Source organism: Gouania willdenowi, chromosome 15 (genome assembly GCF_900634775.1).
Source record: "Gouania willdenowi chromosome 15, fGouWil2.1, whole genome shotgun sequence".
Lineage (NCBI taxonomy): Eukaryota > Metazoa > Chordata > Actinopteri > Blenniiformes > Gobiesocidae > Gouania > Gouania willdenowi.
The window spans coordinates 8511809-8536407 of NC_041058.1; the positions used below are offsets into that span (position 1 = coordinate 8511809).

The window sequence follows — 24599 nt, forward strand, 5'->3', positions numbered from 1 at the left end:
TCATTCTCAGATAGTCCGAATTCCGCCCGCTGGAGAACCAGGTAGTCGGTGTTTTCGTCCACCAGGGGTCACCTGTGTGGAAGCAAGAGGACTGCCCTTGCTTCCATACTGCTGCTGAGCTGCTCCCATTGGTTTTTAAAAGTAAAATATTTGTAATATGAATAATTTGAACACTATTACAACACTAAAGATCTCCGGAATACAATTACAAACGCTGTTAGGTTGGAAATATCAACAGACCGAACAAACTTGTTGACGTTTATAGCCCTCTCGACCTATGACCCCTCAGGTTGTGCATGCGCAGTTCCAGAGTGTGAAAAGGCTTATATTCTTAATACTGACATAAATGTTGATAATTGATGATGAATTGCAATAAACTATAACAAAGATTCAACAAAAATACACAAATTGATAGACAACACACAAGATTCATATAAATATACACAAAAATAACAAAAAATATACAAAAATGGTGCACGGTTAGTGGTTAGCACATCTGCCTCACAGCAAGAAGGTCCTGGGTTCAAGCCCTGGGGTGGACACTTGGGTCCTTGCTGTGTGGAATTTGCATGTTCTCCCCATGCTGTGTTGGTTTCCTCTGGTTACTCCGGCTTGGAGTCTCTAAATTGCCCATAAGAGTGAATGTGAGTGTTTGTCTGTGTGTTTCCCTGCAATGGACTGGAGCCCTGTCCAGGGTGTACCCCCACCTGGCGCCCACTGTCAGCCGGACATAGGCACAGGCAGACCGCCACGACCCTGCAATAGGACAAAGCGGGTCAGAAAATGAATTGATGGACATCAAAAATACACAAAGTGACTGCCAAAACACGAAATCACAAAAACAACACCAACTGACTCCAAAAAGGCACAAAAGAGAGAAAACTACAAAAATACAGATGACAGAAAAGCATGCAAAAAAACACAAACAAATAACAGAAAAAACAACAACAAAAATACAAAAGACATCAACAAAAACAAGAACATTCAAAATATTAACAAAAATACACAAAATAGTTTGAAAAAAAACCATTCAAAACAACAACTGAAATACATAAAATATGTTCTTTGTGTGGGCGTCTGAGCTTTTTTTTTGTGTCAGTATACCCCTCAATTTTTTTTTTTAATGCTAAAATGTTTGAAAGCTTGATATGAAACATATTTCGATAATGTTAAAAAAAAAATTGTACATAGAACTGTAACATGGTTCTTCAGTTTAGCGTTAAATTATAATTGACAAATATTTATAGAATTTTCATGGCAATTCCAATTACAAAGTAAATTATCTAAACTCAGTTAAAATATGGTTATCATTACGATAGCAACAGTTTTTTTTTAAATTACGATTGCAAATATAATTACACCATAGTTGTAATTATTGATCAATTACACAATTACAGTTATAATTGACCCCAACCTTGACAAAAACACACAAGGTGGGAAGAAAAACATACAAAATATCAAAAAAAACAAACAAACAAAAAAAAAAAACCCTACAAATATACACAAAATAGCAGGAAAAAAAACATACAAAACGACAACAGAAATACATAAAATATTTTGTTCTATTCTCTATAAAACTCAGATTGATCAATATTCTTAATGCTGATATAAAAGTTGATAATGTTGTGATAAAAGTTGTCCGTCTCTGCTTTACAATCTGGTTAAAAGGTGGGGCTGATACACCATCCAGGATGGATGGAGGTGGGTGGAGGAGAAGGGGGCGGGCACAATTGCGCATCAGAGAGAGAGAGAGAGAGAGAGAGAGAGAGAGAGAGAGAGAGAGAGAGAGAGAGAGAGAGAGCAGGACAAGATGAGGACAGAGGCTTCATCCAGGCTCGTATCGACACTAGGACGGACCAAAGGCCGGAGATCAGAGCACACCGTCGGCTCACGATGAGGAGACATGAGACTGAGCGCTCGCTGCTGCACCGCTCCATCATGGAGGCGTAGCGCGCGCACGCACGCGAGGAGATTCTCTTCATTGTAGCCTAGCAGCAGCAGCAGCATCACCATCATCACCATCCGTCCACCATCCAACCTGAGCGGGGAGGAGGAGGAAGAGGAGGAGGAGGAGGAGGAGGAGGAGGAGGAAGGTGGAGAGATGGGCTCTCAGGTGGTGCAGACCCTGCGTCAGGGAGTGTGGGCATCTCTGACCGGGGGCTGGTACCACGACCCGGACCAGAACACCTTCAACAACTCGTGCCACCTCTATCTGTGGATATTCCTCCTCATGTTGCCGCTGTCGCTCCATCTGGTGAGTGTTTTCATCACAGCGTCACGTCTGAGGCCTGCTGAAGTGCTCCATGCGTCCCTTTACCCTTCACACCATCAACTATATCTGATATATATATACAGTGATCACACCGTGGTACCTACATCTGTGAGAAACATCAGCTCTATAGAGGCGCACTGGCGCAGTGTTTTCCCCAGGAAACGCATGGGTGCTCCTCCAAACTGCTGCACCTCTATTTATTATGAACCTGGTCACCGAGAAAAGGTCCAGGGTTGGGGTCAATTACATTTTTCAGTTACAATTACATTTCCAATTACCATTGTTCAATTACAATTCAATTATGATTTCAGTTTTTTCAATTACAATTAAATTACAATTTTTTTTTATCCTCAGAAATTTTACGTTTTAACATCACACAACTATAACATCTGGCGATGCACCGAAATGAAAATTTGTCCCCGAAGCCAAATACTGAATATCAAATGCGGTTAAGTTTTTAACAATTTTTTTTAATAGTGCATAAAAAACCTAGAATCCATTTTAAGACATGTTTTTTTTAAAGAAAGTAAATGTTTATTGAATATTCTGACATTTAAATATTCCAGTAACCTTTGCTACAGTGATATACATCCTTTAGCCTCATTCATAGGAACAAAGTTGAAAAAGTTATGTTTCCTCCCTCCGTTGTTATTTCACATTTTGTAAAAAGTCAGCTTTAAACGGGCGAGTTGGATTTTGCCCACGTTGGCACGTGCACCTAACACGCCTCCTAGAATGTGAGCTCCTCCCTCTCCGACTATCTAACAGCTAAAACAACACTGCGATTTAATATAGAATATATGTTTTACTTTATTGCCATATATGTAAATACAAACTGCACTACTGTACCCCCAAACTGCAATACTTTTTCTGTTGCCGATCGTGTTGGGAGTCACTGCTTGGAGCCACGGACCCATTGTTTACACACATCAGCTGTTAGCACTCCGTGCTAATGCTACGCCAGCCTATGCAGCGAGACCCGACATTGCTTGTGAACTGCGGAGGAAACGATGGGGATGTTCACGTATTCGTAGCTCACAGCGCTAACAATGGACTTGTGTGTGGAATTGGACAGCTTCCAACTTTTACGCGGCGACGGACGACAGAGAGCGATAAGCGGAAAGGAGAGAGTCGGGCTGTGTTTGTGTGCGAAAAGGAGGAGCTGCTGCTCTGCTCCTGCAGCCACGCACACACACACTTTTCTGACTCAAAATCACTGCACGTTGTTTGGTTGAGTCATTGCGTCACACGCTACTATTCGGCCTTGCTTTTAACTCACTAAACCAAGGCCGAATGTGGCTTTTTTTTACAATATTTGGCTAAATATATTCGGTTACCGAATATTCGATTCATCCCTAATAACATCACATCTCACTTTAAAACAGTCATCTCTTCCCCACCCCTTCCATTTCCTACCCTGACTCCCTCTTCCCTGTTTCCTTCCCCCTCACCGAGCTGAAACACTGCCCTTTCTTTTTACATCCTCCCTTTAACAAAGTGTTTCTTACCCTTCCTTAGGGAGGGCTGGTGATGGTCACAATTATGCAATAAAATACATTCATTTATTTAATCACAATAACAAAACATGCATAGCTGTCTTAAAAATATTGCACTTCTTGTAGTGTTGACCTTCGACAGCATGTGTAAAGTAAAAAATATATATACATATAACTACGTTCTCAATTAATAAAGTTTAAATAAATACTATTACTGAGCCTGAAATAAATAATCTGATAAAAGTTAAGCAATTATCTGAACTCACTTACAATTTCATTACAATTACAACAGCAACAGATTTTCTAAATTACAATTATGCTTCAGCCGTAATTGTAATTCATTATCAATTACTAAATTACAATTATAATTGACCCAACCCTGGAAAGGTCCCACATTATTTCTCAGTGAGGTTATATACTATAGGCAGGCTGTTAAAATCAGATTCTAGTGTTTTTTAATATTTTTGTGCTGCTGTGCATCAGCAGAATGACACACAAGGAAAAGTTAACCCCTTCCTTTAAACAGCAGCTGACCTGCACTTTGTTCATATGGAAGATGGAGAACATGATAAATGTTGGGTGGGTCATTAATTTGCTCCTTGTTGTCTTTTGATAATATGATATTTCATGTCGAGCCTGATGTGAGGATTTCTAGGGCTGATTATTGAAAAAAGAACATTGATACAAACAGGATATACACTGTACATGAACACAAATGTGTATTATGCCCAAAATATGATTAAAGAAAAATAGAATAGAATAGAATAGAATAGAATAGAATACCTTCATTGATTCCCAGAGGGGAAATCACAAGTTGTAGCAACACATTTTTATATAATAATAAAGACAAGATGGTAAGAGTTTAAATAAATGCCATCATAGGATAATAGTGCAAAAAACAAAGGATAATAGTGCTAAAAAGGAGTAAAACCTTAATTTAAACAAGGAACTTTATTTAGCAACACTGTCAACCATAAGGGCTGTAAAGCCACTGATAAGAAAAAACAAACTTGTGCAAATTGTATTAAATCGCAAACAGTAAACATGGATATATATTAAAAGAAAAGTCACTTGCAACTGTAAACAATGAACAACAGTATAGTGTACTTCTCCTAGGTAAGAAAGGAAGTTATTACATCAGTTACATATTATTGCTATTGACGGATGTCGATTAGTTTGATGGTTGTCAAAAAGTGCCTTAGAATAAAAAAAACAAAACATTGATATTTGTGACAGTAGCCGTCCGACAATAAGCTCTTCCAATCATTTAATTCAGGCTGAATAGAACAATCCCTGCAGCCAAACCATCTGCCTGTGTTCCAACGACTCCTAAATCAAAGGGAGGGGTTTTATAGGTCAGAGGGATTGAGGAGGGACAAACTCAGAGTTGTACTTTTAAATCTGTAGCATGTTTTGTGCAGGTCCCTCTTTATATTTGTTAATCTGAGCTGGTGAAGTCATAGCGCAGGACAAAACAATCCCAAGAAAAAAATAATCTATGTATAATTGAAATAAAATCTTAAAATATTGGCCCCATTAAAGTTTTTGGGCTTTAACGCATGCGTGACTTTTGCTTTGGATTACAGATATAGTGTTGTCTGTGTTTGCACATGCAGGCTCTGCCTCCCAACACCATGGCTCTGAGCATCTACTGCAGCTCCATCACAGTTTTCTTCGTCCTCATCAAACTGACCAACTATCGACTGCACCTGATGTTTGACGAGGGCGAGGCGGTGATACGCAGCAGCCTCTCAGACCTCAGCAAGGCTCAGGAGAAGAAAAGCAATGCTTCAGACTCCTGCCCGCCTGCCAGCATCAGGTAAAACATAAAAAAAACAAAAAAACAACATATTTTAGTTTAATAGGTTCATTTCTAGAATGTCAAAATATTACTTTGCATTGTGATGCATGGGTTAGGGTTAGGGTTAGGGTTAGGGTTATCATTATCATTACGTAACTCAGGTTAGAAGCCCACTGAAAGTGTTTTATGACAGGAATTAAAAACACAAAACTATTTACATAAAAAAGTACATTAAATATAAATCTACACATTTTTTTTTACTATAATTTAATATCAGAGCTACTTTATGAGTCCAATCTTGATCATTTAAAACTAAAACTAAATGACTTTTACCAATGCCAAGTTAATTTATTCATCCATGTTCATGCCTTTGTGTGTATTTACTTCACTTAAACATGAACACAACAGCAGTGAATTTACCACAATGAAAATAATAATAATAATAATAGTAGTAATTATAAAAAATCAAACAAAGCAAAGTGAGAACAAAGTGGTTATACAATCCTGCACATGAATTCTGTACATGTTTGAAAAGGAGTTGTAATATCTAGCACTAAACCTATTTTTATACAATAATCTTCACATCATATACACCTATTTACACTATAAAAAGAGACATAATTCATTGATATATAACTAAATAAATATACACTTCATGTATTAAATAAAATTTGACAAAAATCTGACTAAAAATAAACCTTACACAATGAAAGATTCCATTGAATTTTAAGGAGGATCCGGATCACTATATTGATACCTGATCAGTTTAAAAAAATAGAAAAAAAACCCCCAATCTCTAATCATTGGCAAAGACTTTAAAATGTATATCTTGATTTGTAATTGACCGATCCTTATTAAATTTAACTCACATGGCCTGACTTTATTACTAGTAATCCTTCAGAAATTGGTGTGTAAAAACAAAGAGGTTATTAGCCCATTCTTCAAAGCCTTTAAATTGGTATTATTTAATATTATATATATATATATATATATATATATATATATATATATATATATATATATATATATTATTCTTTATAATAAATACGGGTGAACATGCAAAATTGTGTATATGTATGTGGTTGTGACATGAGATGAATTTTCCCCTTGCCGCATTGTTCTTGTTGTCCAAAATGTTTTTGTTCCTAAAATTAAACCCAATAAAAAATACATGAAAAAAGAAAAAAGAAACAAACTCACGTATGTTGGGTTAGTTCCTCATTTACGTCACCAAGTTTCATCCTAAATTGTGCATTTCATCACGATTATTAAAAAAAAAAAGGGGGTTCCCGTACATTTGAACCTACTGTATGGTTATTAATGGGGATAGAACATTTATTTTAAGCCCTTAAAGTCTGAATGATCATGTACAAGGATCAGGATCACTGATTTGATGCTTTCTTGGAGATTTAAATGACTTTTACCAATGCCACGTTAATTTATTCATCCATAGCCATGCATATTGAGGTACTGATAAAATGGACAATTATTTCATGTGTGATTTTGTGAGTATTTTCTTTAATAAGATCAGACTCTCATCAACCTCTGTCCATCTTTGCTTAATGGCTGACACGCACGCACGCACGCACACACACACACACACACACACACACGCGCACGTGTTTATTCCAGTATTTTAAACATCAGTGCAGTGCAGAAAAATCCTTATCGCGTGTGTCTGTCCAACAGGAAGAGCAGCACTGTCCCCGATAGCGTTGCCATGACGATGTTGAACCGGAAACGGCCCAGTTCTGTGATCCAGGTGACAGTGAAACAGACTGAAACCAACGCAGGGCTGATCGGGGTGGTAAGTTTGGGCTAAAATCGCATGTGTTGACCACATTTTAACTCTGTGTGTTTTTCTCAAAGGACGTTTCAAAGTCAGAGGAGGGGAAGAGTGCAGAAGGTGAGAGGGATCTTTCAGGTTTGCTGGTTTGACTAAATAACGTATGTAATAATAAGCATGAGTCAGCATTTATGTTCAAATTCATTTCAAACATGTACGACTGATGGGTATTTAAATTTGTCACCAGGTTTTGAATGCAGCTCAGAAAAATAATGGAATCGACGATAAACTTTGTTATTGATCAATGATTTGCTGACGATGAAGGATCCGATATTTAACTATTTATCTTAACTGCCTTCTTGTTCATATTTCTGTTGCCATTATGTGTGTCTTTACCAATAACGAGTGTATAATGTACTCATTATGGAAGCCACAGATCAACTAGAGCAGATATGTTAATTATCCGCACCTTAAATCTCTGTAGAGAACATTTTACCTTAGTTTAAGTCCTTTTTTTTAAACTATAATTATTATTATTGTTTTATTATTATTAATTGTTTCCCCACATAATGGTCAATGAAAACTGAAGATAGGCACCAGCAGACCCCCGCGACCCTGCAAAAGGGAAGATGCGGGTAATAAAATGGATGAATGGATTATTATTATTATTTTATTATTGTTTTTATGTATTTTTTATTTAATTTTTTTTACTAATGAATGGCTTTGATTGTAAAGCATTCAGTTTGTGAAATTACTTTCCTTATAGTGGAGTTTGATACATTTCCTTGTATTTCTTTTAGTATTTTTTATTAAGAAACTAATTTCTTTCTGCTTCCTCCTGGTATTTTAAAATGTGTTTTTGTGTTTTTTCTAATGTTAGTGCAACTAATATCATTGAATTTTTCTCGGCCATAAAAACTATTGTTTTTTCCCCCCAGTGTCAGCTATTCAAGCTCTTTTCATATTGTTCAGAACTTTAAAAAAAAGTAATACAGCCCAGACCAACAGTGAACACTGAGTCTTATTATGTCTTTGAAATGGTTAAGAGAAAAAAAAAAAAATGCAATCCAATGCATTAACTTCAGTTTTCACTTTGTGTTGCCTTTGAAAATAGGTGATGCTGCAGTGGAGGAGAAACCTCCAGACAAAGGTCAAGAACCAAGCCCTGAGCCTTCTCCGGATGATTTCTCAAGCCCGAACCCAGACCATGCTGCCCCCCTGCTGCAGGCCCAGCAGAGACCTCCGTCTCAAACTGAAAAGGAGGAAATACAATGTGGATTAACAGGAAGTGGCACAGAAAAAATAGAGAGTAAACTATCTGAAAAAGGAGCAGAGAAAGAACAAATGGACAGCCAGAGTTCTTTGACTGGGATTGATGAAGTTCAACTGGAGCAAGAAAAAGCTGTAGAGGTTGAATCAGAAAACGGTAAAACGGTGCAAAAAGGACACGAGGACAAAGAGTCTGCAGACATGGAAACAGCTGATGAGGGTCTGCCTCCTTCAAAGGGAAGCGAAGATGAGGATGGGGAGGACAGCGAGGGCCAGAAGGAGCCTTCAGATGCTAACAACAACTCACTGGAGACTCCTAAGGAAGACCAGGAGGATTTGATCTCAGATCCTTCTGCACATGTAAGCCTCAGAAACATTAAATGCATAAAACATGTATCCTATAAAACCATCAGAACTCTTTCATTTGCCTGATTTCCTCTTTTCTCTCCGAGGCTGAGCCGATGGAGGAAACGTACTGCTCTGATGAAATTGAAGTGGTTCTCGTGGATAACTCTGCACCAGAGCCTGGTTCAGTTCACTTAGAGGACAGCGACACAGTCAAAATCATCATCACCATGAGCTGTGACCCAGAGACGGCTGCTCAGCTGGAGGAGAACGTCAAACAGAGCCTTCTAGAGAACGCACAGGTCTGAGGTCTCAGATTTCACATTAAAGGTGCAGTCCATAACTTTCAGATCCCCCTCTGCTGCTCTCTTGCCCTGCCTCCAAAGTCCCTCCCTCAGAGGAGCTAACAAGCTAACGTTAGCCCGACAGCAACATCACAGTAATATAACATGCACTGTTAAAAGCATATTACTGCAGCACTTCTCTCTCTCAATGTGCACACACCAATCTATCAGCAGCAGCAGCGTAACAACACAGTGTCACTTAGAGCAGCGCGCAGACGAACAACACAGCACTACAGAGTTCTAGTGTAACAATTACAAATCAAACATAATGTAAATCAAGCAGCAGTAATTAACTTTCAAGTAAAAAAGTTGCCAATTCCATCTTCTACTCCTCCAGACCATACGCTGTAAAAAAGACGGCGTTCCAGGCACTACCTTGCTATGAGCATTGCTGTTTTGGCCATGGTGGAAGGGGGCGGGGGCTGTGAGCTACCGCTGTCAGACAGCCCATCAAACACAATTCTGGCTCTGATTGGTTCTTTTTTCTCAGTCACGGTGCATTCTGGCAATCTGCCAAAGGCTGCAGTAGAAGCGGTGGGGACTCAATGAGTCTGTTTTTTTCACACAAACTACTAGTTTGATGTAAAGCTGTCCTTACATAGTGACAAAAAAAAAAATCATTTTTACAAGTGTTACGGACTACACCTTTAAGAGCTTACATTTTCTACATACATATATGTGTGCATTAGTCTATAAGCAACTCTCCACTCTGCACAAATTGTTCATAGAAAATGTTCTCCAAGAATATTTTTTTGTTCTATTGCATGCCTCATTTTAATCTACTATTCTTTCTTTTTTTAAGTGTTTATGCATATACCAGACTTGGGCAACAAGTGGCCCACATTTACATAAAACGAAAACAAAAACACAAAAAACTAAAATACGAGAAGGAAAATGAACATTACTCACACACACAAACACTAAATGAGAGAAAAGTATATACAAAACAACAACAAAAATGCAAAAAACTACTTCAAAAACGCACAAAAATACAACAAACACAACAAGCTCACAAAAAATAATTAATCTAATGCTCAGATTATTCTAAATGCTGACATAAATGTTGATAATGTGGTCCTCAGATCAGAAAGTCACATTTATGGCGCCGGCTGTGATTTCCCATCTCTGGTATGCACACTTACAAATACATATACTGGCTTTTTGATCTTTCCTGATAGGTTTAAAGACTAAGCTCAGCTGATTTACAGGTTTACACTAAATTCAGTATTAGTAAACCATGACTGCATAAAACAATCAGGCAACTTTATATTCCTCGGAGAATGTCAGACGTGCTATTACACAATAGCGTGATTACAATAGTTTTAACAGATATTTTTCTGTTTTTGTGTTTGTTTCTCCAAAGGCTCAGAAAGATGCTGGAGACTGTTGCATCAAAATACCTGTCATCACTTTTGACTCCCCAGAGAAGGAGAAGCAGGTCGAGGCAGAGGCTGAGGAAGGAACTGCTTCAGAGGACGATCTCACCCCAAAACAACAACAACAACAACAACAACAACAACAACAGCAGCAGCAGCAGCAGCAACAACAGCAGCAGCAGCAACAACAAGAACAACAACAACAACCCACCACAAGCCAAAGTGAGGAGTTCCACTTGTGTAGAGATACAATAAGCTCCGAGTCCCTCAGGTTGGAGAGTCACGAACCAGAGCAGAAAAACCTCAGGTTGGCATCCGACAACAGCCAGAGCCCCCAGCTGACCAATGAGAACAGCTCGTCAGGTAAGGGTGTCAGAAAAAAAGCGATTCGGCGCAATATTTCACAGCGTGATTATTGTATTGATCCCAAAAAATGTCAAAATCGATTTTTTTTCCATCATGTTTTTTAACGAAAAAAACAAAAACATTTAATTGCACATTTAATGCTAACATACTGTATGCATAGCACGTAAACAACTGACACTAGGTGTCAGTGAACCACATCAGACCTTGTTAAACTACATCACTCCTCAATGCATTTTAGCTTGGAAGTTGATCGCACTTTATTTACATAAAACTCACTGGACACTTTTCTAGATGTATGTGGTAACGTTTTTTGTTGTTGAAATAATGTAAGAACTTTACAGAATCAGAAATATACCGGTAATTTATTTTAGGGATAAAACCATGTGGATTTTTTAGGGCCGATGCCGATACCAATTTTTTTCCCATCAGACTGCCGATTTTCTTAAGCCGATATTTGGAGCTGATATTACTTTTGCTCCCTCAATTTACATGATAAAAATTACACAATGATGATAACAAATGGTTTGAGTCTCAATTAAAAAAAAAGTTTATTTAATTTATTGAAATTAACAAAGGTGAGGTAGAACAAGAACAAGTAAAACATATTTCTATTCTCTGTAAATATTGTGGATCGGCGAATGCAGCACCCTGCATCGACCGATGCCGGTACACGTAAAAAACGCAAACATTGGCCGATAATATTGACCCATTTTGTCTTTTTTTTTTTTTTTTTTTTTAAATATATGTTAAGGTTTCGTTTATTCAGACAAGTTTTTTCCAGGAAATTTTCATCTCCTGATATGCTTCGACTGTCAACTGCCTGTCATCCTCAGAGGTGATTGCTAGGGATACGTAGGGATACATCAAAGTAATCACCTCTGAGGAAGACTGGCAGTTGATAGTCAAAATATGTCAGAGATAAAATTTCCTAAAAAACACTTGTCTGAATAAACAAAACCTTAAAATGTTCCGCTAGTTTGATAAACATACCAATTGTTTTTGATATTGGTAATTGAATTATAGTTAGTTATCATTTACTTATTCTCGCATGTTTGAAAAAAAATTAAACAAATTGTATTTCATACCATTTTTTACTTGCAAAGGTGAAATTTGTAATTATTTATAATATTGTGATTAATCGTAAAGTATATCGTATTGTTTAGTACCGAGATATATCTGGATATTATTGTGTCGTGACATGCAAATCGTGAATCATATTGTATCGTTAGATTCATAGCAATGCACACCCCTATTGTCAGGTATCGACGTGCACTCTCAACCTGATGACACGGAGCCCCTGGAGCCCAACGCGGACTCCCATGGTTTCCTGCGTCTGCCGCAGACCCTAACTCGCTGTGGACCTGGAGGGAGGACTCACCTCAGAGGACTGAGCATGGACAGCGGGAAAGACGCCGTCCTGCTCTCAGACCGAGCACATTACGCAGTGAGCTGGCTCTTAATATTTCTATGTCTGGGTAAATAGTTAAACTTTTTTCTTTCCTTCAGACCACCATGACCAGTTCTAAGTCTGATCTGGAGGCGAAGGAGGGCCAGATTCCCAATGAATCCAACTTCTTAGAGTTTGTCTCCTTGTTGGGGTCTCTCAGTACTCGAATGGGAGGAACATGCACGCAGGATGAGGGCACGTCAGAGTGTAAAGAGGACTCAAAAACTGCAGAGGATGGTGACTTTGTTTTTTTATTATCTAAATTTTAATCACTTCACATCTCTGCTGTAGTTTCTGGGATTTAAACTTGATTTTTAAAACAAAAAGTTAAAAAAGGGACTCTTCTAAATCAGTGTTTTTCAGCCTTTTTGCATAGAAAAAATCCAAAGACACAACACCAACTTAGTCTTTTTAATAGGAATCAAATGTACAACAGCAAAAAAAAAAAATATTTATTTTTTCAAATAAAAAGTGCAATTAACAATATGCAGTCATTTTTATCAAAGTGTCTTAATTAACAAAACATTAAAATGATTAGAACTACAATTGAACTTTATTCTGTTAATATTGTTTGTGTTATACAGTATCATATTATTATTATTATTAACAATAATAATATTAATAACAATAGTAACAATAATAATAATAATAATACATACATACATACATATATTTACTGTATATAGATCTATTTTGTCTGTGTTGTTAAATGTGTGTTAGTATAAAAAAAATGTTTTTTTAAGACCAATTAGGTGAAATTTAATAGTTTCCCGTGGCAAACCTGACATTTTTATTTATGTTTTTGCATTATTTGTGCAGAAAATCCAAGTCCTGCCTCCAAACCCGATAAAACGATATCAGAGACCAGCACTGACGTAAAACCAGAGAGACCCAAACCTCCCACCAGTCTGCCCACCAACGTGCTACAATCAATTCCACCCATGCACATCCCCATTGTCTCTCCTGACAGGTGTGTGTAAAAACACTTAGCTAAATTAAATGTGTGTGAATGAATAATAGAAATGTGAACTTAGAAGTTTTGTTTTGTATGTGCAGTCCACAGACCGACAGAGAGAAGGATCCAGACTATGATTCTCTGCCATCGCAGACGTCTCAGTCTGAGAGCTCCATGCTGCAGGTCATCTGCAGACCTGAAGCCACCAACAAAGAAGAAGCCTACACATTCCACACTGTACACAGTGAGCAGCTGCTCCACCTTACAACCCATACCAGTTCATATGATGACTTCATGGGCTAAATTTTCATTAGGGCCACATTTGAGGAAAAAATATGTCGGGGCCTGAAACTTTTTAACTTATTGTTTTCAGAAAAACAATTTACCCACTGAAATATCAAGTGTGTATTGCTTAATCCTCCTGTTATCCTTGGGGTCAATTTGACCCCATTCAATGTTTATCATTCAAATAATAATAGTAGACTCTGTTTTTGATTAAGCATAAAATTATAATGATGACATTTTTCATATTGCATGCATTGGTGTTCCTCTGGGGTCAGTTTGACCCCAAGCTGTTTCAGCTGTGTAAACCCAAGGGTAAAATGTGTTAGTAATATTTGAGGGTTAATAAAGCAGAAAATTCCTAGCTTTCTAGTTCCGCAGTTTTTTTTTGTAACACAAGTTCGATTGACAATCTTCAGCACTTTTCCTTTTGCTTTCCACTCCGTTATCATCAACCGTATCCATGGAAACCTGAAAACAACTTCTTGATGTCAGTTTTTAAAACAGTAACCGTTGAGTTGTACCTCAGTGTGTGATGGCTGTGACCAACTTTCATGTTTCCAGTTCCACTCCGTTACCACAAAAAGGTAACGGAGTGGAAACACCTTTCTCTTTCAACGCAGCTAACATGGAAAGTTAAGTGAGCTACTGCAACCTTTAAATTCTATGATTTTCAACATCCCAAATGTGGTCCTCATGAAAATTTTGACCCTATAATTTAGAAATGAGAAAAAGTTCAATAAATAACTGTACGTAAGTGATACAATTCCAAAGGTCTGAGGAGTTGTTGTGTGTTTTTGTCACCAGGGGACAGACCTCGTAAGCTGTACGCTGAGAGAGCATTAAACCTGCCGCTCGGAGCAGAACTCATCACAGGAAACATGTGGTACTTCATTCTCCTTTCAGTTAAAAAACAAAGAAGCAGTTATTAGGTGGTAAAATGAGGAATTTCAACATTAACGTGCCCTAGTTTGTACTTCCACATATCAATGATATGTAAAGTATGTAAGGCATCGACAATATCCAAGCAATAAGTGACAGATATCAGCCTCTGCAGGATCTTCACTTTAAAATTCCTTCATTTTGTGACCAATATTTTTTCACTTTGGAGAATTTTTTTGGAATATATTGAGGAAAACTGCAGGATTTTGGAAAAATGAAGAATTATTTTAACAATTTGAGATTAAAAAAGACTGTCATCATCTGATAATAGAAACTGTGAGCTTCCATTTTTACCTTCTCTGAATTGGATTCCCGAAAGCAGTGTTTCTCAAATGGGGGTACGCAATGGCACTACAGGAGGTACCTAAGAGAGATAAAGTGGAAAAATAACAAATAACGTGTCAGTCTTAGTTCTACCCCAGGCGTGATATGACCAGAAATGATAAAAACTATAGAAATAAATCTACTCAAGAGCCACTAAATCAGTGTTTTTCAACCTTGGGGATGGGATCCTACATGGGTCACCTGGAGTTTAAATGGGGCCGCCTGAAATTTCAGAAAAATAAAGATAAAAATGTAATTAATTAAAAAAATTTAAAAATTAAAATAATGATTTGTTTTATTTATTTTTTTTTATTAGAACAACACAGTCTTAAACAACTGTATTTCTATACTTTCACTTGTGAAAAATAAATCTGGTTCGACTAAAATGCAGTTAAAAAAAAAACAAAACATATATATACTGTATATATATATATATATTTTTTATAATTCTTTGAGGTCACCAGAAATTCTTGACATCAAAATGGGGTCACGATCCAAAAAAGTTTGGGAACCACTGAACTAAATTCTGTTTAATCCCACTTCTTTACAAAATTAGATTCTTTAAAATGTGTGTTATCACTCGTTCATTCCATCATGATGCTCTATAGTTGCTTTTAAATAGTATTCTGAGCAAGATATACTCAGAAAAAGGGGGTACAGGAATTCAAAAATAAGAAAAAGGGGGTACTTGAGCCAAAACATTTTTAGAACCACTGCTCTAAAGGGCCAGATTTGGCCCACGGGCCTTGAGTTTGACACCTGTGCCTAAAAAAACCAACTTATTCAACCTAGTCACTTGATTGTTTTGCTGTGTGACCTTTCAGTGACCTGCTGTCGACCTCCTCTAACTCAGAGGGTCACGATGCGCTGGTGGGCGCTCACACCGACTGTCCTTTCCAGAGACGGATCATCCCTTCCCACAGGCTTCGTCCACGTAGGACACACCCTGAGATCTTCCAGGTTAGTCTCTTTAATGACCCTGAGAACCACAACCAGGGATTATCACCTGTATGTCACACAAAGAGAGAACATGTGCTATGCTTTAGAATGTAGCATTAATAAGGAGTGTGTAGGATTATTTTAGAGCAGGGATTTTAAACCACTTGTGTGCCGTGAGAAATGATTAAATTTCACCTAATTGGTCTTAAAAATTTTTTTTGAAAACAAACGCTCTTAACGTTTAACAACACTGAACGAAATGTAATTATAAAAATGTATTATACATGTATTTACTACTACTAATAATATATGTATATATATTACATAAATATCATACAAAAAAGATACAATATATACAACAACATATTTAACAGAATAAAGTCCAATTGTAGTTCTAATCATGTTTTATGTTTTGTTTCATATTTGTATTCAAGACACTTTGATAAGAATGTAAGAATGACTGTATATTGGTAGATTCCTATTCATTTGATTCCTATTAAAAACACTTATGCAGATTGTTAATTTTTATTAGAAAGAAAAAATATGAAAGATCATAAAAACTTTTTTCTTTGCGTTTTATTTGATTCCTATTCAAGACACTTTGATAAGAATGACTGTATATTGTAAATATAGGCTACAAAGTTTCATTTTTTGGGAGGTTTTTTTCAATGAAAATTTGTTCTAGACGCACATTTAGAAATGTTTCTCCTGTAATGATTGTGACTTTGTGTGTGTGTGTGTGTGTGTGTGTGTGTGTGTGTGTGTGTGTGTGTGTGTGTGTGTGTGTGTGTGTGTTTCAGGAAGAGGATTCTTTGGACGAATCATCAGAGACTTCCACTCAGGAGAAACCGACCAAGAAAATTTACTATAAACTCAAACTATTCCCTGGAAAATGGATCAACGTTTTGTACGACCGTCTAACACTGCTGGCTCTTTTAGACAGGTGAGACAAAAATATTTCACTAAACAGCTTTTTTTTTTTTAACTGATGCACTTTAATGAAAGCTCTGCTGTGATCACGTCGTCATAGAAACCAGGACGTGCTGGAGAACGCGGTTGCCGTCTTCATGGCGTTCTTGGTTTCCTTTCTGGGTTTTGTGCTTCTCAACCACGGCTGCTTCAAAGATTTCTGGATCTTTCAGTTTTGTCTGGTCATCGCCAGCTGCCAGTATTCCTTACTCAAGGTAAACTTTCTGTGTGGAAGTGAGTTCATGTAGTTTTGGCCCCAATTTATCATTTTAGCTACAAACACTAACATAATAATAAAAGGAAAGTCATATACCCTTGGTTGTATAATAAATAGACCTAACCTTATCAATGTAGATAACAAATGCGTCAAACTCAATACTGGCTTAAAAGTGGCAGAAATGGGGGAAGGAGGGGGGGGTTGGGGTAACGTAATTTAAAAAGTAGGAACAATTAGTTTAAACTGGCAAGTAAAGTTCATTCACAAATTGTGAATGTGAATAAATTGGCAAAAATAAGCATGAAATAAGGTGAAAAGAGGTTAAAAGTGACAATAATGGGTCAACTTATGTAACATTGGGTGGAAAAAAGTGGTCTATAGTGTCAAAAATGTCTTGAAAGTGGGGAAAATGTGCAGAAAAGTGGCAGAAATGGGAGTAATGTAGCAAAAATGCATTAAAAGGAGCAAAAATATGGCAAGAAAAAGTAATGAAAAGAGGTTAAAATGAGCTTTAATGGTTCAAAAAACTTTCTTAGTTTCTTTAAGGCATCTGGTGACCCCAAGTGGGCTCCTAATCTTAAGGTTGAGAACAACAACTGAAATTGGATCAATTTGGTCCCTAGGAGAAATTACAGAGAAATGATTAATAATTGTGTAAATTACCATATAAATTCAGATGTAGATAACTCAGTCCTTTTATATTCACAAATTCACTGTTGAATTAATCGAAACCTGATCACAATTGTCAAAAGAACGCTTCACTCTCCTAAAATCCTGCATTTTCACAGAAATGTTTAAGGAATTTTAAAGAGAAAATCCAGCACTAATATCTGTGTTTTAACTCTGAGAAATGTGTAAGTGTCTTACATACTGTATATATCGGTTATATATGGAAGTCATTTTTAAATTGCACATTTACCATCCAAAATCTGTGGCCAACTTGAGATCAAACTGCTTCGTTTTTGACCCCTGTGATGTAGATAATCGAAATAGATGAAATCCTTAAACACGTATCGTTTGTTCCGTTTTACAGAGTGTTCAACCCGATGCAGCTTCACCAACACATGTGAGTGTCTATTTTCTAAAACCTGTATTTTTTGTGGTTTTCATGTACGCGTGAGTTATTTTATCTGAGGTTCCTTGAAGTGAATGTTTGTGAGAATCAGCGTTTTGCATTTTGTTTGTGTGTGTTCAGGGTCACAACCGGCTGGTGGCCTACAGCAGGGCAGCTTACTTCTGTATTTTCTGCGCTCTGATCTGGATGTTAGAGCATCTGCTGAGGAGGAAGGACCTTCCTGTCTCTACTCTGTACGGTTTCACCATCATCTGCAGCGACGTGCTGCGTTTCCTACGGGATCTGCTCGTAGGTAAGGGACAGGGTGTGAAAAGGCTGCGCGTGCAGTGAAAAAGCACTTTAAACACACTGTTGTGAAGGTTCGACATGTTTGACAAACTGTGACGTAGTGATAGTGGCGTATAAATGTGCGCCGAAGGTCATTTTTAAACTCCGATTTCTCACGCAACGTAAGAATCTGTCCAACGTAATGTTCGTGGTTTTCTTAAAAAATTGTGTCATAACATTGAAGCAAGTGAATGACTCGTAACTAAGTGCCATAACGTTGGATTGAAACACTATCTCTCCATAGACAAGAATAGTCCTTATTTCAAAATCAATAAAATGGTGATATTATGCATGTTTGAGGATAAACGTTTATATAATATTATGTTTTTCATGCAAAATTGTTCCAAAGTTTTATTTTTTAGCTTAATATCGGTCCGATATCAGCAAAAAATTGGGTAACAGGTTATATCGGCATGCATCTAAAATCTCTGTTTTTATTGGATTTATTGAGGATATTTTTCAGGGTATTGTAATTAAAGAATAAAATAAATATATTCTATTCTTGTATGTAACCAAATAGTTTTAATCTTACCTACCGTTGCTGACGATTGTTCTCTGGTTGAGTAATATCTCTTGATTGAGCCTCTTCTAACATTCCAAAATACAAAATAAGTAATAAAAGTTTGATTAGGAGGAGGAGAAGAGTATGATTCGTGCTGATGTCGTATCGTATCGAGCAATATCAGAATCCATACCGGAAGGGAAAAGGTAGTACCACGATCATCTAAAGTGCGTTCCTGTGATGGGTTGTGTATCATCGCTTTCAATGATTTGCTCTTAATGAACATTATGGAATGTCTCTTGTTTTATATACTGAACAGGTTTTACGTACTGCTTCCCGATCTCCTTCCTGGTCGGCCTTTTCCCTCAAATCAACACCTTCACCATCTATTTGCTGGAGCAGATTGACATGCACTTTTTAGGAGGAACAGGTACGAAAAGCCAACGATTGATGAGATGATTTAAAGTCAGTCGGTGAATATAATCAACTGTCGAGTTGACGTTTTAAACTGAATAACATGTTGAAATGTATAAAGTCTGTTTCTCCTCTGTCCGTCAGCTGCTACCAGTCTCGTCTCTGCGATCTACAGCCTCCTACGCAGCCTGGTGGCTCTGTCCCTCCTCTACGGCTTCTGCTTCGGAGCGCTCAAGGTGCCAAACATGTTAAACTCATTTTAGTTCAGGGGCCAAATACGGATTAGTTTGATCCAACATGGGTCACAAAGGTGGGGAATCAAAGAATTCCAACACGAGTGCTAATTAGGGATGTCCCGATACAACTTTTTCATTTCCGATATGATTACCGATATTGATCCGATACGATATCAGCATGAATCATACATACTTTTTTTCTTTTTCTCTTTTTTGTGGAATGTTGGAAAAGGCTTGATCAAGTGATGTCACTCAAACAGAGAACAATAGTCAGCAATAGTAGGTACGAGAAAAACTGACCTATTTATTATTAACCAAAAGGTTACATACATTTTAACCTTCAACGTAATATCTACAATACTCTACAATTGAATAAAAACAATAAAAATTGAACTGCAAAAAAAATAAAAAATTGGAAATTTGAATCTGATCCGTTTTCAGGCTGATATCGGACCAATATCCGATATCGATATCGGATCAGGACACCCCTAAGGCATTTCCATGTATAATGATATAGAAGTATGCAGTAAATAAGGCACCGACAAACTCCAAGCAATAGGTGACAGTTAGTGACTATATTTATTACATTTTGGAAAATTTTGTCTGATAATTTGTGGAGTAAAAATGACATCCACCGTGTCGTACGAGAATGGGAAAACGGCGAATCCCTACACATATTGTAGAGTTACATTGAATTTGTGACAAATTCAGTGAAATTCCTCTTGAATAATTGTAAAGTTCTACTCCCAATTAAATCTGTTGAAATGTTGTGTGTATTATTATGCATGGATGACAATATTTATGTTAGGATATGATACAGCGATTTAATATTGCTCCCAATATCTGCTTAATTTCAATAAATAATTCTCGTGAAAAGTTACAATTTTTGGAATATTTCCAAAATTCCTGAGCTTAAATTCCTGTGGAAATTTTCCAGATATTTGGTATGTTACACTGTTTCTCAGCTATTTTTACTTTTTCTTGCGGGCAGATTTAGATGTTTTAAAGTTCCAGATTTAGCCCCCGGGCCTTGAGTGTGACACATGTGCCTTAAAGGTGCAGTCCGCAACTCTCAGTCCCTCTCTCCCCCTCCCTCCCCGCTGCTCTCTTGTCCTGCCTCCAAACTTTCCAAAGTCTCTCCCTCAGAGGAGCTAACAAGCTAACGTTAGGCAGTCAGCAATATCACAGTAATATATCGTGCTCTGTTAAAAGCATATTACTGCAGTGCTTCTCTCTCTCTATTTGCACACACCTCAGCAGCAGCAGCAACAAGACAGTGTCACTTACAGCAGCCACCCAGCGGCTGCTTCGCGCACATGAACAACACATGCACCACAGAGTTCTAGTGTAACAATTTCAAATCAAACATAATGTAAATCAAGCAGCAGTAATTACCTTTCAAGCAGAAAAATCACCAATTCCATCTTCTACTCCTCCAGACCATACACTGTAAAAAAAGATGGCGCTACAGCCGCGGGAAAGGGGCGGGGCCTGTGAGCAACAGCTGTCAGACAGCCCATCAAACACAATCCTGGCTCTGATTGGTTCTTTTTTCATGTAAAGCTGTCCTTACATAGTGACAGCTTTAGCAAATATGACAAAAATGAACTTTTATAAGAGTTGCAGACTGCACCTTTAAAGCATTTTTCATTTTGCTTCTCCGATCAGTGGGTATTTCTTCGTCTGTGGGTTTAGGATCGAGATAAATATATTCAGACGGACAAAGACGAGAGCCTTTGATTTTGAAGTTACGTCAGGAGAGTTTTTGTTTGCTAAAAATAGATTTGCCTTTGTTTTTTGTTGTTGTCATGTGGATGCAGGAGCCGTGGGATGAACAGCACACCCCAGCCCTGTTCTCCAGTTTCTGTGGCCTTCTGGTTGTTTTCTCTTATCACCTGAGCAGACAAAGCAGCGACCCGTCTGTGCTGCTGTGAGTAAAGTCATACACCTAAAACACCATGCATTGTAGATGAATCTACAGCTCTGGCCTGTGCTACAAAGCTGGATTTCCTCTTATGACGCTAGAATTATTCCTCAGTGGTGACGTAAGTTGCTCTGCGCGGTTTCTCCGTGTTTGTGATTGGTCTGACGCTGCAATCTCCCCCTGTCACTGGAGCGTGCACGTAGCCAGGCTGAAATCACCAGGCTTAAGTGAACGTGTTTATAACCTGCTTTGTAGTGCAGGTGCTCTGTGACAGAAAATGTTTGGGTCGGTGAAGTCCGCTAACGAAGAAATAACCTGCTAGATTTATTCATTTATTTAAATGATGTATAATAATAATATCTCTTAGACGTCTTTAGACTCATCTTTAATAAAGCAGATGTTGTGCACATTACTTTATTTACGTATAGCGTTAGTATAGAAGTTTATGAATTTATAATGAGCTACAAAAACATTTATTTTAAATAAAGACGTTTTTGATGGTTCTTCTCAGATCTCTGATTAGGTCGAAGGTCATGCCAGCACTGGTGGAGAGTGAGGAAGAAGAGGAAAAGGATGATGCAAACATTAAAGACCCCCTGCCTGGGAAATTACAAAACTCCATGGTAAATATGCATAAATAGAAAAAAAAAAAAGTCATGTCAGTCAAGGATAATGAGATTTAGCTTTTATTTAATGATCTTTCCTGTGTTAAGCTTTAAATCAGCTTTTATTTTCTACAGTCATCAGACAGTGTTTCTTGTGTTATTCTAAACCTAAATCATGTGATGTAGGTGTGTGCGTGTGCGTGTGCTTAGTGTTGTCACAGCTTCGTACAGCACGAACGTAAAAATGCCGACAGACCTGATTGTGCCTGATGATGAAAGTGCATGTTTTTGGGTTTTTTTTTTTTTTAAATACAGTATCTTTATTGAATTTTTTCAAATATTATAGTACAAGAAGCAAACGAAACAAAACAAAACAAACAAAATAAACAAGAGATAACAGTCAAGATGACATAGAACTCTGCATCGCTAGCACTTTATGTCCCAACAAGCATTTAATAGAAAAAAGGTCAGCGGTACACACGTATCACTGTCCAGAGATGTGATCAACTCGGGCAAGATAGTCCAAGAAAGGTTGCCAGAGGTTGGAAAATTTATCAAGACAGCCCATCATGCCGTATCAGATCTTCTCCTCCATGTACAGTACACAGGTGATGTCGGCAAGCCAGGTTTTAAACTGAGGTACAGTGTCCAATTGCCAAAGGTTCAATATTGCTTTCCCAGCAATGATCATCCCATACATTATTGTACACTGTACAGAGAGTGCATGTTTCACGTGCGCTGTGACTGATGCAGCTTCCCTCTGTCATGCTCTGCAGAAGGAGATCCTCCTGTCTGACGCCGTCGTGTGTTCCGTCGCCTACATCCTAACGTTTGCCATCACGGCGAGCACAGTGTTCCTGTCTCTCAAGGTCTCACTGTATTTTCACCACTTTTTATAATAGTCTGAGTCTTTTTTTTTTTTAATCTTATACTGGTTTTTATGTGGTGTGCAGCCGTTCGTCACCATCGTGCTGTACGCGCTGGCGGCCACGGTCGGGTTCGTGACCCACTATCTGATCCCTCAGCTGAGGAAGCATCACCCCTGGTTGTGGATCTCCCACCCAGTCCTCAAAACCAAAGAGTACCACCAGTTTGAACCCAGAGGTCAGCATTATTTAATATAGTGGGTTCCCAAACATTATTTTTGGGGCTCGTGACCCCATTTTAATTTAACAACTTTCTGCAAATGCCAGTGCCAGCTCAGATGTTATTATACTGCATTTTTTTTGAGAAAGGGAAAGTAAAGAATACAGTTGTTTAAAATAGTGTATCTGGTGTTTTACTTTGAAAAAGAATAATAATTTTAAAAAAGTTACTTTTTTTTTTAATTTTTTTTTTTTTATCAATTAGACATTTCAATTCCAGGGAACCCCACATGGGATCACGACCCCAAAGTTGAAAAACTGATTTAATCCCCGTCTTTGTCTATTTTATGCGCCCAGGACAGTGTTTCCAGTGTATTTACTGCTATACCTAGAGACCCTAAAGAAGTGGTATAGCGTGAGACGAGAAGAGCCTGCAACATTAAGCATGAAAAAAAGAGAAATATTTTTTAATTTTCACTGAAAAAACATTATTATCATTGTTCTTAAATGTGTGACTGCACATTTTATGCCATTTTTACGAGTTTTGAGGAAGAATAGTCACATTTCGTAATTTTTTTTTTACCCATTTTGTTGAAATTTAATTTTTGATTGGAGGCCCTGAAATGCTTTTAATTTTTCAAATGTGGCGCAACAGAAAAAGTTTGAGAACCACTGCCCTAAAGTTATGATACAATAAGGTCATTGTACGCAAAACAAATCAAACAAACACCAAATCAATGCGAACCAGCAACAAAGTATTTACTGTCATTCCATGTCATTTTAATAAAATGTCTCAAAAAATTCTGAAATGTTTACCAATTGCTCCTAAATTATTAAAATGACACACTGTAAATATTTAGTTGGATCAGATGAAGACTTTTTGAGATATGGCCAATTTAGTGAGGTGTGTATGTGTCGATTTTTGCTCGTCCTTTTTTTTCTTCCATTTTCAGTTTCCCATATCTCAGGAACTACATCACATAGGAAAGTTAATTTTGGTACAGTAATAAAGCTCCACCTACTCTCTTAGAATATGCAGAAATATCTTTTATACATCCTATCTGGTGGACATGCCAGCCAATCAAAATTGGGCTTGAACATGTTTGGGCCTTCAGTAAAAAACGTTGCATATGCATTGGTTCTTGGGGAACAATGTAAGATAAATCTGATCTCTGTTTTAATTAAGTATAACAGTAACTTTTTCTTAGGATATAAAACAGTTTTTCTTTATGCAACTTCATTTTTATTTTGGACCCCAACTTTGGGGCCATTTCATCACTCGAAAATATTGAGAATCCTTT

At 37.5% G+C, this 24599-nt stretch overlaps 1 protein-coding gene across 2 annotated transcripts in view; it reads left to right on the forward strand.

Moving 5' to 3' along the window:
* The first annotated feature begins 1805 nt into the window (after positions 1-1805).
* Positions 1806-24599, forward strand: part of pcnx2 (pecanex 2) — a 37543-nt gene continuing 14749 nt past the window's right edge. For both annotated transcript variants that reach the window (XM_028468457.1, XM_028468458.1), the window contains exons 1-23: positions 1806-2254; positions 5385-5587; positions 7259-7376; positions 7439-7475; positions 8470-8984; positions 9077-9271; positions 10677-11052; positions 12315-12499; positions 12562-12739; positions 13322-13472; positions 13559-13701; positions 14547-14625; positions 15830-15965; positions 16745-16887; positions 16975-17128; positions 18164-18196; positions 18326-18497; positions 19354-19464; positions 19593-19684; positions 21505-21614; positions 22120-22231; positions 22990-23082; positions 23167-23317. In XM_028468457.1, coding sequence (XP_028324258.1) covers positions 2102-2254; positions 5385-5587; positions 7259-7376; positions 7439-7475; positions 8470-8984; positions 9077-9271; positions 10677-11052; positions 12315-12499; positions 12562-12739; positions 13322-13472; positions 13559-13701; positions 14547-14625; positions 15830-15965; positions 16745-16887; positions 16975-17128; positions 18164-18196; positions 18326-18497; positions 19354-19464; positions 19593-19684; positions 21505-21614; positions 22120-22231; positions 22990-23082; positions 23167-23317 — 3640 coding nt within the window. In that variant the 5' untranslated portion in view covers positions 1806-2101. The remainder of the gene's footprint in view (positions 2255-5384; positions 5588-7258; positions 7377-7438; positions 7476-8469; positions 8985-9076; positions 9272-10676; positions 11053-12314; positions 12500-12561; positions 12740-13321; positions 13473-13558; positions 13702-14546; positions 14626-15829; positions 15966-16744; positions 16888-16974; positions 17129-18163; positions 18197-18325; positions 18498-19353; positions 19465-19592; positions 19685-21504; positions 21615-22119; positions 22232-22989; positions 23083-23166; positions 23318-24599) is intronic.